The sequence below is a fragment of the Carex rostrata genome, chromosome 3, assembly GCF_964058835.1.
Source record: "Carex rostrata chromosome 3, lpCarRost1.2, whole genome shotgun sequence".
Classification (NCBI taxonomy): Eukaryota; Viridiplantae; Streptophyta; class Magnoliopsida; order Poales; family Cyperaceae; genus Carex; species Carex rostrata.
In genome coordinates, this window is record NC_135920.1 from 10,087,985 (window position 1) to 10,100,792 (window position 12,808).

General features: G+C 31.4%; 2 protein-coding genes across 2 annotated transcripts; both read left to right on the plus strand.

Annotated features, from left to right (window-relative positions):
- Window positions 1-772: 772 nt before the first annotated feature.
- On the plus strand, window positions 773-3,455 carry LOC144551395 (uncharacterized). The gene is made up of 7 exons (XM_078299338.1): window positions 773-913; window positions 999-1,089; window positions 1,711-1,799; window positions 1,893-1,953; window positions 2,497-2,583; window positions 3,083-3,229; window positions 3,278-3,455. The coding sequence occupies exons 2-6, from the start codon at window positions 1,009-1,011 to the stop codon at window positions 3,173-3,175; spliced, it is 411 nt and encodes a 136-aa protein (XP_078155464.1). The 5' UTR covers window positions 773-913; window positions 999-1,008; the 3' UTR covers window positions 3,176-3,229; window positions 3,278-3,455.
- Window positions 3,456-4,015: 560 nt separating this feature from the next.
- Window positions 4,016-7,634, plus strand: PSI-P (photosystem I P subunit). Its single transcript, XM_078299337.1, has 6 exons — window positions 4,016-4,310; window positions 5,087-5,190; window positions 5,768-5,854; window positions 6,974-7,036; window positions 7,123-7,160; window positions 7,327-7,634. The coding sequence occupies exons 1-6, from the start codon at window positions 4,148-4,150 to the stop codon at window positions 7,376-7,378; spliced, it is 507 nt and encodes a 168-aa protein (XP_078155463.1). The 5' UTR covers window positions 4,016-4,147; the 3' UTR covers window positions 7,379-7,634.
- Window positions 7,635-12,808: the final 5,174 nt, after the last annotated feature.

The window sequence follows — 12,808 nt, forward strand, 5'->3', positions numbered from 1 at the left end:
ACAAGTTTTTTGTCACAATCTTACAACAGCCATCAAATTTCTCATTAACCTTCTAAATTTTAATCAGCCAAACAAGAAATAAGACAAAAAGGAAAGAAAAAAAATAGTTTTCCTCATGAATTATCCAAATACGAAAATATTAAATATATTAATCTTCCTTTCTATTATATTCTATTCTTCACCTCCTCTTCCTTCCTCTACTCTCCATCCAAACATGGTGTAAACAGACTACTTTAATACATAAAATAAATTATTAAACAAGATAAAGAAATATATAAAATAAAATAAAATAAATTATTTAATTCTCATTAACTCTACAATCAAACATAACCTTAGCAAGTAAGTATATATCTAAGCCTGCATAAAAGTCCTTTCGACTCGTGTGCAGCAGAATCAGATATTCGTGATGATAAGTTTGAAGGTTTTGGAGTGACAAATAATTATTTTCTGAGATTTAAATCTTGAACCAAATTTGTTTTTCGGCTATTCAGATCCATTTGTCTTTTCGGGTCTGGAGTCTGGACCCTTGCCCATTTGAAACCGAATCCGTATCCTCTGTAGTACTATAGAGGATCACCATCACTTTACGGTTTGAGATTAAATCTCAACCGGTTTGAGATTCGGGTCGCAATAGGGGGCAGTATTTTTGAGCTTTGAGATTTGTGCCAAGTTAAAAGAACGGTCCGGATCCATCAATTAGGGAATCATTCTAAAAGATTCCCTTGTGCGGTACTACACTGGATCCGAATTCTTTGAAACCAATGTAAACAAACAGGTGGTCCCCACGCCTTAACCGGAGAAGCTGTAGCTGTAGTACTTGAATTTGAATTGTTGTAAGAAAAGAGGTCGCTTACGAAATACGATCATCGCACTTGATCCAGATCTGAACTCCCTAACATCTCGCGTTGAATTGGTACATCCTCTCGATCTCTATAGCTTGTAATCGGGTTTTTGCTGGGATTTCAATTCGCTTTTTGATTAGTTGATTTAAATGATAGATTAAATTCCATGGCAACTACGGCGTGCTTCATAATCGTCAGCAAGAACGATATTCCCATCTATGAAGCTGAAGTGGGCTCCGCTGTCAGAGTATTTCTTTTCTCCCTTTTCTGCCTATCCCCCATGTATCCCTACATTGAACGATTGTATCAGTATCAATGTATCATACTGGTAGTCTGGTAATATCATGGCCAGTACTTCAGATAAACCTGTTAGAGCTCAATGCCTTCCATTTCGTTTTTTATTTTCTTGTTTAATTGATTATCTGATATACAAACTGGGAGATTGACCATATCATGCCCTTTTTGAAATGATGATGTTTTTTTTATTTATTTATTGAAAAATAATGATGTTTTCTATGTACATATAAGCTGGTTATTCTTATTATTATTTTCATAAAAGAGGAATTAATTAAATTGCTGCTCCTCTTTATATGTTTAAAGGGAAGGTTCAGATTTAATGGGTAAAGGAAAAAAAAATCCCATAATTAACTAGTCATCCGATGGCTGATCTACAGAAAGCAATGATACTGTAACTCCTTATATTTATTTGGCGGGCATGGTGCAATTTGTTTTTTACATCCTTAATGCTTTAAACTCCATTTTACCAGTATATGAAAGAACTCTAGCCTGTGTACAACTGCCAACTATTTCACATCAATTGATTGTGCAACAACTATAATTGAAATTGAGCTCCCTTTTTTTTTTGCAGCAAAAGCAAGAACAAGTGCATCAGCATCAATTTATACTACATGCAGCGTTGGATCTGGTTCAAGATATTGCATGGACCACAAGTGCTATGTAAATCCTTCAATTTTTTTTTTTGAAATAAAATACTGATACTAATTGTTCTCGGTATTTTCACCGAATCTGATAAATTATTGCTTGTTGTAGGTTCCTGAAATCTGTTGACAGATTCAATGATTTAACGGTGTCGGTATATGTCACTGCTGGTCATATCCTTTCCTGAAAATATTGATTATGATCATGTTAACTTCTTCTTCTTCTTCTTATTATTATTATTATTATTATTACTTTTTCCATTTACATGCCCGATTCATTAACTATATCCTTGCTAATAATTTTTGCGATGGGCAAATTTACAATTGTCTCTGGAGTAACTAATAATTTGCCTGTATACCTATGAAATAGAAAATAAAATGCAAACCTCATCTAAGCACCAAACCTCATGTACACCTTTTTAATAGAATGTCAAATATTTCCGTGTCCGTCGCATCTGTGTTTCTTCACATGATGCCACCCTCCTCTGTTACAATTTGTCTCTACGGAAATGACTTAAAATGAATCTTATTTTGGATCTTTATTGAAGCAATAAGTGATAAGGTGTATTGGTAACATTTCCCATCATCTGCGGGGGTATATCTCTGTAAAAGATGTTCATTTTGTAGGGTATAAAAGATATTTTGAGTTTTTCTAAGGGTACACAGATAAAAAATTTCTGAGTTTACATTTCTTTTCCTTGACCAACAATTCCATACATACAAGACTGATGTTACTTCATGACTCCCGCAATGAAGATGGCATTAAAAACTTTTTTCAGGAGGTTCATGAATTGTATGTTAAGGTAAGAGGCAATACTTGCATATTTGAACTATGTACCTACCTTTCCTGTAATTTTATGGCACTTCCAGAGACTTTATTTGCAATTTATTATGGTTTATGGTATGCAAGGTTTATTTATTAAAATCAGGCACGATAATTCCAGATACCAGTACTGTTATTTATTGTGAGTACCAGAGAGGTACTGGGTAGTTTATTGTTCTGGATTCCCTGATGAAAATTAATCACCTAATTTTATGGTACATAAGGTGCACAGATATATACCCTATGTTGGTACTTAACAATAAAGGCCTGTGTTTCAATAGGTGTGGAGTTTGACTAGATTATTCCACCAAAATGTTAAAACCCAACTATACGTAGGTTGTGAATTTTACTGAATAGACAATCTGTAGGCACTTACTGGGCACAAATTAACAAGGTCATTTGTATTTTACTATTTTCTCGTCGCGGCCTTATGTTTGTTTATGAAATCATTGCTCTGTATTTTTGTCAAATGTTAACAGACCCTGTTGAATCCTCTATACTTGCTGGGATCAAGAATTACTTCGTCACACTTTGATACAAGAGTTCGGGCCCTTGCGAGAAAGTACTTATGACCTTTTGATCTCATTCTGTGCTTTGCTAGTGCTTTTTATGAGGTTACAAACTTCATCTCATTTAGCAAGAGGAGGTGGTAGTCATTGGCAATTTGACATGGGATTGTACGCATATTTTTTTTTTTCCAGTTGTATGTGGTATAGTGCAACTCTCCTTTTTTTTTTTTCCTCTATTCTTCAAATTTTTTGTTTGCTTAGTTTTCAAGTCATATTTTGAGAATTTATAGATTATTTTCTGTCAAATTTGTTTGGCAAGGTTCTCCCTAAGACGATAATTGTTCTGCTTTGTTGTTATCTGAAGTCCCTTATAGCTAGCCGCTAAAATTTTCTGGTAGAATTTATTTGTGTGAAAGGTACTTTTAGATTGCAAATTTCGTTCTATGCATAAATTTTAACACAAACTATATTCGGTAAATTAAAGTATTGCTTTTGATGCTTAATAACAGCCTCAATAATCTGTTTTTAAAAGCTAGAAATATTTTTTTATGCTGTGGTCCGATTCCTCTAATTTTTGTTTAGGATGCTATATTTCCACGGGACTCAATTGTTGTACTTTGTATCGTACTTCTCTCAAATTATCATAGCCTCTATGTAGCAACAAGCAACAAACCTCAAGTTACTAGTGACTATATAGTACACTCAAGAGAGAATCAAACCACACACGGGACTCAATTGTTGTACTTTGTATCGTACTTCTCTCAAATTATCACAGCCTCTATGTAACAAGTAACAAACCTCAAGTTACTAGTGACTATATAGTACACACTCAAGAGAGAATCAAACCACACAGTGGGCACCCAGCTTATCCCAACCCAATCTTATCAAGCCCAATAACAAGTCGCCACACATCCAACGAGTGGTGGCCAGTGCCCTTCTCTCACGTCTATTAAACACCCAAAACGCATATATTATTGGTGTAAATATAGCAACGGTGCGTGCCACTAGTAAACGAGTATATAGTTAAGTAAAGCAATGGCTTCAACCACGACTAGCGCCACTAGCGGCCTCATCTCGCCGGTTGTGGCTGATACCAAGACAGCGCTGCGTGCTCATGCGACAAATTCCGTCGGGCTTCCGGCTCTGCCACACTCTTCTAATGTTGCTTCTATCGGTCAACTCCCCAATGCGTCCTACTGTAAGATTACATTGCGCATTAATGTATTTATTTGGAATAGATAACTGTGTTGAGATCGTCCATTTTATATCAAATTTCTGAAGTCCAACTGGCTTGTTGCATTGGTTAATATACCAAACTTAATTCAAAGTGTTAGGAATTTTAACTTGCGAGGGAGTTGAGTTCGGCATTTTCTCAAACATCTCTTATGCATTCTATACCATCCAAGATACCGCTTGATTATTCCATGATTCTTAGACCAACAACGACAAGAAACCCGCAATCAACAATCAACAACATGCAATGTATTGACCAAAAAATTAGAGAGAAAAACTTAAAAAATTGATTTTGATTGTGGGATAAATTGAACCAAGAGAAAAACACATGAGAGCAACTACACCAATTTCAAATGTTTCAGTCAAGGAGATGCAAGATTTTGTGTACGGTTGCTAAAACCTCCTGTGGCTGTATTTTTTGTGCCGAATTAGGCCTGTAAACCCAACAAAAGGTCAAGGACTTGGGGCTACCTGTGTCATCTGCACTACTCCAGTGTATGCAGACAACACTGATCTTATGTTTACAGAGACCATTGTGCATTGGTCAATGCTCAAATCATCTGCACAGCGTGGCACTGTTCAGTATAGGGTTTGCGCATTGGTCTTAGGCTCTTAGGATTACACTGTGTATCTGTCAAAGAGCATTAGGTCTCTCGAATGTTGGCCAATGGACAATTTCTTTTCATGCGTTGTTGTTTGTTTGATCAAATTTGATCTACATGACACCGTGTACAAATACAGGTCGTAGAATGGCGAGAAATGTGATTGCTATGGCCACCGGAGATGCAACGGCTGAGCTTACAGCAACTGAACTTCCTGAAATCGTGAAAAAAGTGCAAGAAGCAGTTAGTTTTCCACTCATTTTAATTTAATTGATAACAAAAAAAAGGGGCTTGCCTTGATTAGCAAAAGAAAAGAGAAATGATACACTGAAGATAAGATGATCAGTTCATTTTTTTTTGGGCGAAAGAACATGCTTTTGAATTGTGTACTTTAATTCTTTGATTTAGCATTAGCATGTTGGTCAGAAATTACTAGATCTAGTCGTACTAATAATCTAGATATGAATCTATCTAACTAGTGTGGTATCTGATTAGTGTTTATTGTTGGAACTTGAACATGATATCTAATGCCAGCCTCAGTTGAACTCCTTTCTTACCCTGAACAAACAAAAATAAATAGGAACAGAATCGGAAATCTATATCAGGTACCTTTTTACAATAACTTCCATCTTTTGTATAAATATTACCTTGTTTCATACTTGCCCTTTTCAAAAAGAATATCAGTATGTTACCTTTAGTATTGTTATTATCTAACAAAAGTCACCTCATTGACTTTCATAGTTGCAAAGAAAATAAAAAATCGTTTAATGATTACTGCATATGTTTTGAATTTTCATCCATCAAATGTTTTTTTCAACAGTGGGACAAAATTGACGACAAATATGCCGCCACTTCCTTAGGAGTTGCTGCTTTTATTGCATTGTGGAGCACTACGGGAATGATATCAGTACTATTTCTTATATTTAATTTAATATATATATATATATATAGAGTTAGGCTGGGGTGCTATGGATAGCATAGTGGCCTCTATGCTACGGCTCAATATTCGAGTTTTCAAAATCCAAACGGTCGATCCGAACCGTTCATCTTATTCTCCATATTAATATTTGCTTGGAGACCAAATTTTACATTTTTCTGATTTTTTTAACTATTTATTAAGTATTTTACAAAATTGTTGATCCAACGGTGACTGCACAAAACAGTAAAACCGTTGGATTAGCGATTTTCAAAGTGGCTTAATAAATAGTAAAAAAATTCAGAAAATTATAAAATTTGGTCTCCAAGCAGATATTAATATGGAGAATAAGATGAACGGTTCGGATCGACCGTTTGGATTTTGAAAACTCGAATATTGAGCCGTAGCATAGAGGCCACTATGCTATCCATAGCACCCCAGCCTAACTCTATATATATATATATATATAGAGTACGGCTAACGCGCTTCCTCTAGCATATGGGCCGAAATGCTTCCGGTGGAAATTTGAAATTTCAAAATCCAAAAAGTCGATCTGAACCGTTCATCTTCTTCTTCATATTAATATCTACTTGGAGACCAAATTTTACATTTTTCTGAAATTTTTTACTATTTATTAAGCCACTTTGAAAATCGCTGATCCAACGGTAGCTTAACAAAACAGTAAAACCATTGGATCAGCGATTTTCAAAGTGGCTTAATAAATAGTAAAAAATTTCAGAAAAATGTAAAATTTGGTCTCCAAGCAGATATTAATATGGAGAAGAAGATGAACGGTTCAGATCGACTTTTTGGATTTTCAAATTTCAAATTTCCACCGGAAGCATTTCGGCCCATATGCTAGAGGAAGCGCGTTAGCCGTACTCTATATATATATATATATATATAAATGAAGTTTTCATAATTTGTTAAGTTGACACTTAAATAAATGAGAACTTCAGCTATAATGGCCAAATTCTGAAATAAATTCCTAACCACCCCCCTTTCTCAGAATAGTCTGTTTTCAGTAATACTCACAGTATCAAAGTGACCTCCAAAACTAGAACTCTCATTTTGCAGGAAAAACTAAACATGCTTATTGTTGTTGTTTAGGCAATTGATAGACTCCCAGTTGTGCCTGGAGTTATGGAGATTGTCGGCATTGGTTACACTGGGGTAATATAAACTTTCATTTTTGTTTAAAAATATTTGTTTTTTAGTTCTGGCAAAATACTAACTCTTTATTTTCTTGTTTTAAATAGTGGTTTGCTTATAAGAACTTGATCTTCAAACCTGACAGGTAATTTTGTCAATTCCATATAGTATTGTTTAAATTTTCAACGAACTTTACACCGACTAAATTTTTTGTTCTGCTCAACTTAAGACTTCCCGTGCGGGGAATTATTTGACTTCAGTTATTTATTTGATTCATAATTATGTCCTCGTTGTAAATTTTTTTTTTGCAGACAAGCTTTCGTAGCAAAGCTCAAAGGCCTCTACAATGAGATACTCGGCTAACATGTTAGCATGCATCATCTATATATATGTAAATCTCACCAGGAAGAGCTTCATCACAGGAGAGAAATATATACGTAATCTTCAATGCTTTTTATTAAATTTTCTTATCCTAACCTTAGACAAGCATGACCAGTAATAAAGTTCAATCAGAATATAATATCACTGCCAATCTCATTTGTAATTTGGAACTCTTGTGCCATAATGTGCATGTACGATTTTTCTATCATAATATATTACATGTAAAAGTTACGTTGTACTTTAGCAAAGAAGAATTACTTTGCTTAATTACTCTCCAAAACCCTTGTTGCATAGGAATATTACAAATTTAAATTCGCGATTGTATATCAGTATATGTATGGTTAATTTTCAAAGAAAATAAATGATGTGCATTTTGTTATGTCCACGGAACATGTTACGCGAGTCATGAAATTCTGCATGTGGGCAGCAGGACTGGTACAATTTATGTACCAGGTAAATTAGAGAGATGCGCACATTCAAGTTCTTCCACAGTAAGGAATCATGTACTTTGGCAATCTAATCAAACGCATCATCCATTTTATTTACAATTTGTTTTGCTTAGCAAAACTGTTTGTGCCTCTACAGTCTACACAATAATATGTACACTTGCTATTGTAAAAAAAAATATTCAAGGATTTTATAAAATAATAATTTGTCAAATGAATAATGTGACTGTAATCCATTGCAATTTATTATTTATACTATTGCTTGAAAAATGTTGTTGTTGTTGTTATTATTATTATTATTATTATGATGATGATGATGTTATAAACTTTATTTATTTTGTTTGTTGGATTACTTTTATTTGCATTTTTTAAAATTATTAATATTAATTGGTTAATTGTTTTATATCTATTTATTTTCATGAAACAAGATGGGGTTGAATGATAGTTATTTGTAGATTAAAAACGTCGTGACCTACCTAATAGATATAGATGAGATTGAAAATGCAGATAAATCTTATCAACCTGACACTTGTATGCACTCCTTAAAAAAATTAATTATTCGGGTAATTTGTGATCCTAAACCCAAAAGTTTTATGTTGCTGATGAAATTTATTTTATATGTGAAGATATTTAATATTTATATTCACATTAAATTAGATAAACATTTTTTTTATGGCATAAAGAACAAAATTAAACAACAATATATAAACGGAACATAACTTAAAAAACAGAACTAAAAACATGTGAGGAACTAGAAAATTTGAATAGGAGAAGCTAAACTATAAAATACATAATATGTGGAAAGTCAAAAATAATGTGGTCACTAGAAATTGAACTAAAAAACTGAAAAACATCAAATGAAACTCTAACAACTAGCCTACAAGTACACATTTGTTATTTTATAAAGGAGACTAAATTATATACAAACTACAAAAAATAAAAAATAAATTAAATTTTAATATATATAATGAATATTTTAAAAATTATGAGGTAACTTAGCACCTCTATATGCACATAAATCTTCGTGAGGCTCCTGACGAAGGATAACTTAAATGGAAAAAATGGATGAGGTATGAATTTCATTCTGAATTATGGAGTCAGATTGGGAATTATATTATAAATTGTTAAATTGTGAAACGACTAACTGCATAATTCAAATCGTTCGATTTCACGTACAAATAAAATATTGAAAAAATATTAATACGAGATCCATGCATAACGAGCAGTATAAATGATACCCATTCTAATGTGCTATCCAAAATAATGTGATATCACTGATTCACTAATCAATGCCACAACACAACACAATCAATATTATTATTTACGAAACTTGTCAAATTTTCTTCATTCCTAATTTGAAATTCCCGATTTTTTTATTTATATCCAAAAAAAATATAAATTTAAAAAACTAACCAAACTTCTTGTCAATTTCGAAAATTACCCAAACCGGAAAAAAATTTTCCGGTTTCAACACCAATTTCCGGAAAAAAAATTTCCGGTAAATGGATATTAAACCCGGAATAATTTTTTCTGATTTTAGAAATTTTTTTTAAAACTGGAATAATTTTTTCCTGTTTTAGAATTTTTATTTTTAGGACAAATTTTTTTCCGAAATTTTTTTTTTTAGGGAATTTTTTTTTCGGATTCTTTATTTTTTTCATTTTTTATTTTTTATAATTTATTTATTTTTTGTATTGAAGTATTACAAATATTTAATATATTTTTTTTAAAATAGTTGGAATACTATATAATTTGATTTATTCGAAAGACTACTACAAAAAATCCGGCTCAATATTTTTCATGCCAGATTTGAAAATACCGATCGTTGAATGTTTACCGTTAAACGAAAACTTAAACTGAATTTTTGAGGCACTAAACAAAGTTTTTTTGAAATTCTGATGCCTCATTTTTTTCATACCTCATCATACCTCATATTTTATATTTTCGTTTTCAAAGTCCAAATTGTCGATCCGAACCATTCAACAAAATATTTATACTAAAATATGCATGGAGAAGAAATTTTATATTTTTTGGAATTTTTTTGCTATTTTTTAAGATGGGTACAAAATCACTGTTTTTGAACCGTTCAAAAAACAGTGATTTTCTACCCATCTTAAAAAATAGTAAAATTTTTTCAAAAATTATAAAATTTCATCCCTAACCATATTTTAGTATGGATATCATGTTGAACGGTTCAGATCGACAATTTAGACTTTGAATATGAAGAAAATGAAGATATAAAATATGAGGTATGATGAGATATAAAAAAAATGAGGCATTGGAATCCTCGTTTAGTGCCTCAAAATTCAGTTTAAGTTTTCGTTCAACGGTAGGCATTCAATGATCGGTATGTTCAAAGTTTTCAAAGTCCAAACAGTCGATCCAAACTGTTCAACATGATGGATATTTTAAAATGTGCTTGCAGATCAAATTTTACATTTTTCTAAATTTTTACTATTTATTAAGATGGGTACAAAAATTCAATGGTCTGAATATAGCGATTTTGTTAAATACTTAATAAATAGTAAAAAAATTCAAAAAAAATATAAAATTTGATATGCAAGCACATTTTAACATATATATTATATTATATATACATATATATACATATATTATATTATATATACATATATATACATATATTATATTATATATACATATATATACATATATTATATTATATTATATATACATATATATACATATATTATATTATATATACATATATATACATATATTATATTATATATACATATATTATATTATATATACATATACATATATTATATTATATTATAGTATATTACATATACATATATTATATTATATTAATTTTTTTTACGGCCGTAAAAAATCCGGCATAGAAAATGTTGATCCGGATTATTTGTAGCAGTCTTTCGAATAAATCAAATTATATAGTATTCCATCTATTTTAAAAAAAAAATATTAAATATTTGTAATACTTCAATACAAAAAATAAATAAATTATAAAAACTGAAAAATGAAAAAAAAGAATCCGAAAAAAAAAATTCCTAAAAAAAAAATTTCGGAAAAAATTTTTTCCTAAAAAAAAAAAATTCTAAAACCGGAAAAAATTATTCCGGTTGTAATATCCATTTACCGGAATTTTTTTTTCCGGAAATTGGTGTTGAAATCGAAATTTTTTTTTCCGGTTTGAGTAGTTTTCGAAATTGACGAGAGGTTTGATTAGTTTTTTAAATTTATATTTTTTTGGATATAAATAAAAAAAATCTGTTGAAATTCACTGTGCCTAAAAACATCTCTATCTAAAAGAATAGGGTTTGAAATATTTCATTATTTTTGTATCTCAATTATACATTCCATTCTTATTTCTATTTTTAAAATTCAACTAACCAATCCGAACTAATCAATATGGTCTCTTTGTTAAAATGGGTTTGGATATCAAATTTTATATTTTTTTTATAACTTTGTAAATATTTTTTAGATAGATACAAAATTATTGATTTTGGTTGGTCCAGAACCATATGAAATATAATGATTTGTCTCTATCTTAAAACGTAATATACATATATTTTTTAGAGTGAGTCTATGGTACTATGCATATCACGGGTTGGTCTGTAATACGGTTCAATATTTAATTTTTCAAAACCCTAATGGTCGATCCGAACCGTTCATCTTGTTCTCCATATTAATATGTGTTTGGAGACCAAATTTTACATTTTTTGAAATTTTTTTTACTATTTTTTTAGATATTTAGAAAATCACTTGATCTGAAAATTCTGGACCATCCAAAAATAGTGATTTTCAATAAATCTAAAAAAATAGTAAAAAAATTTCAAAAAATGTAAAATTTGGTCTCCAAACACATATTAATATGGAGAACAAGATGAACGGTTCGGATCGACCATTAGGATTTTGAAAAGTCGAATATTGAGCCGTATTACGGGCCAAATCGTAATATGCATAGTACCATAGACTCACTCTATTTTTTAAATGAAAATTTTGATCTCAAGCACATTTTAATATGAAGATCATATTGAGCAGTTCAAATTAACTATTTAGATTTTGAAAATGGAGATAAGAATGTGATTGATGATTAAAGCAAAAAAAAAACATTGTAACCCAACTCTTGTGTAAAATGTAGATGGATACTTTTCTATTAAGCGATATTTTTTTTTCAAAATAGAAATAATATTTACAGTTAAGCGGGAAATTTTTCAAATTGAATCGTCGTAATTATATATGTTCCAAAAATTTAACTACACAACATATAAATTATCATACGCCACCTGGGACTGACCTCCAAAACTTGTAAAACCCTAAATTGCACAAGGTTGCTTTATTATTTTGTAAGGTACAACGCCTGGTGGATTCGCGTATCCAACGCATATTGCGATATTTACACTGAAAAGTGAGAAAAAATTCCGTATGCCAGGAGAGTAAATGGGCACCAGAAAAATTAATTAAAGGGAGATGCCCTGCTGGCCGATTTTTTTTTAATATTCAGCATTAAATAAAAATATCAAATATACTAAGTTTAGTTGGATCTTTATAAAAATGTCCAGACCGACTAAAAAATAGCCGGTTCTATTTTTTATTCCAACCGGTCAAAAAATAAAACGTTTATATAATTCTGGAGTGGGATTCAAATTTTTTCAAAAATCCATTCCAACAAATTTCACACTCTCTCCTCAATGTATTTATTTCTCCCGTGTTTGTTGATTTTAGCGGTGATGCCGTTCCGATGATATATTTGCCACTGCTGGAGGACCTTTTCAGCCCGCCGAGGTACAACTGAGGTGGGGTTGTCCTAGTCCACCTGTACTAGAACATGTACCATGCTTCTAAGGTAAGTCTCTATCTCTTTTCTTATTTAATTATTTTCTCAATCAATTTAAAGACCTTGACGGCTAACATTTTTGAAAATGCAGAAGGGGGCGAAGCAAATGTATGGGCCGGCTCTTTTGTTGCAGCATTGGTCACG

Bases quoted from the DNA above. Each gene is read 5' to 3' on its own strand.
- LOC144551395 (XM_078299338.1), top strand. From the start codon at position 1,009: ATGGCAACTACGGCGTGCTTCATAATCGTCAGCAAGAACGATATTCCC. The intron at 1,090-1,710 runs GTATTTCTTTTC...TTTTTTTTGCAG, and splicing joins AAGTGGGCTCCGCTGTCAGA to CAAAAGCAAGAACAAGTGCA. The intron at 1,954-2,496 runs CATATCCTTTCC...AACAATTCCATA, and splicing joins CGGTATATGTCACTGCTGGT to CATACAAGACTGATGTTACT.
- PSI-P (XM_078299337.1), top strand. From the start codon at position 4,148: ATGGCTTCAACCACGACTAGCGCCACTAGCGGCCTCATCTCGCCGGTT. The intron at 4,311-5,086 runs GTAAGATTACAT...GTACAAATACAG, and splicing joins ACTCCCCAATGCGTCCTACT to GTCGTAGAATGGCGAGAAAT. The intron at 7,037-7,122 runs GTAATATAAACT...TGTTTTAAATAG, and splicing joins TCGGCATTGGTTACACTGGG to TGGTTTGCTTATAAGAACTT.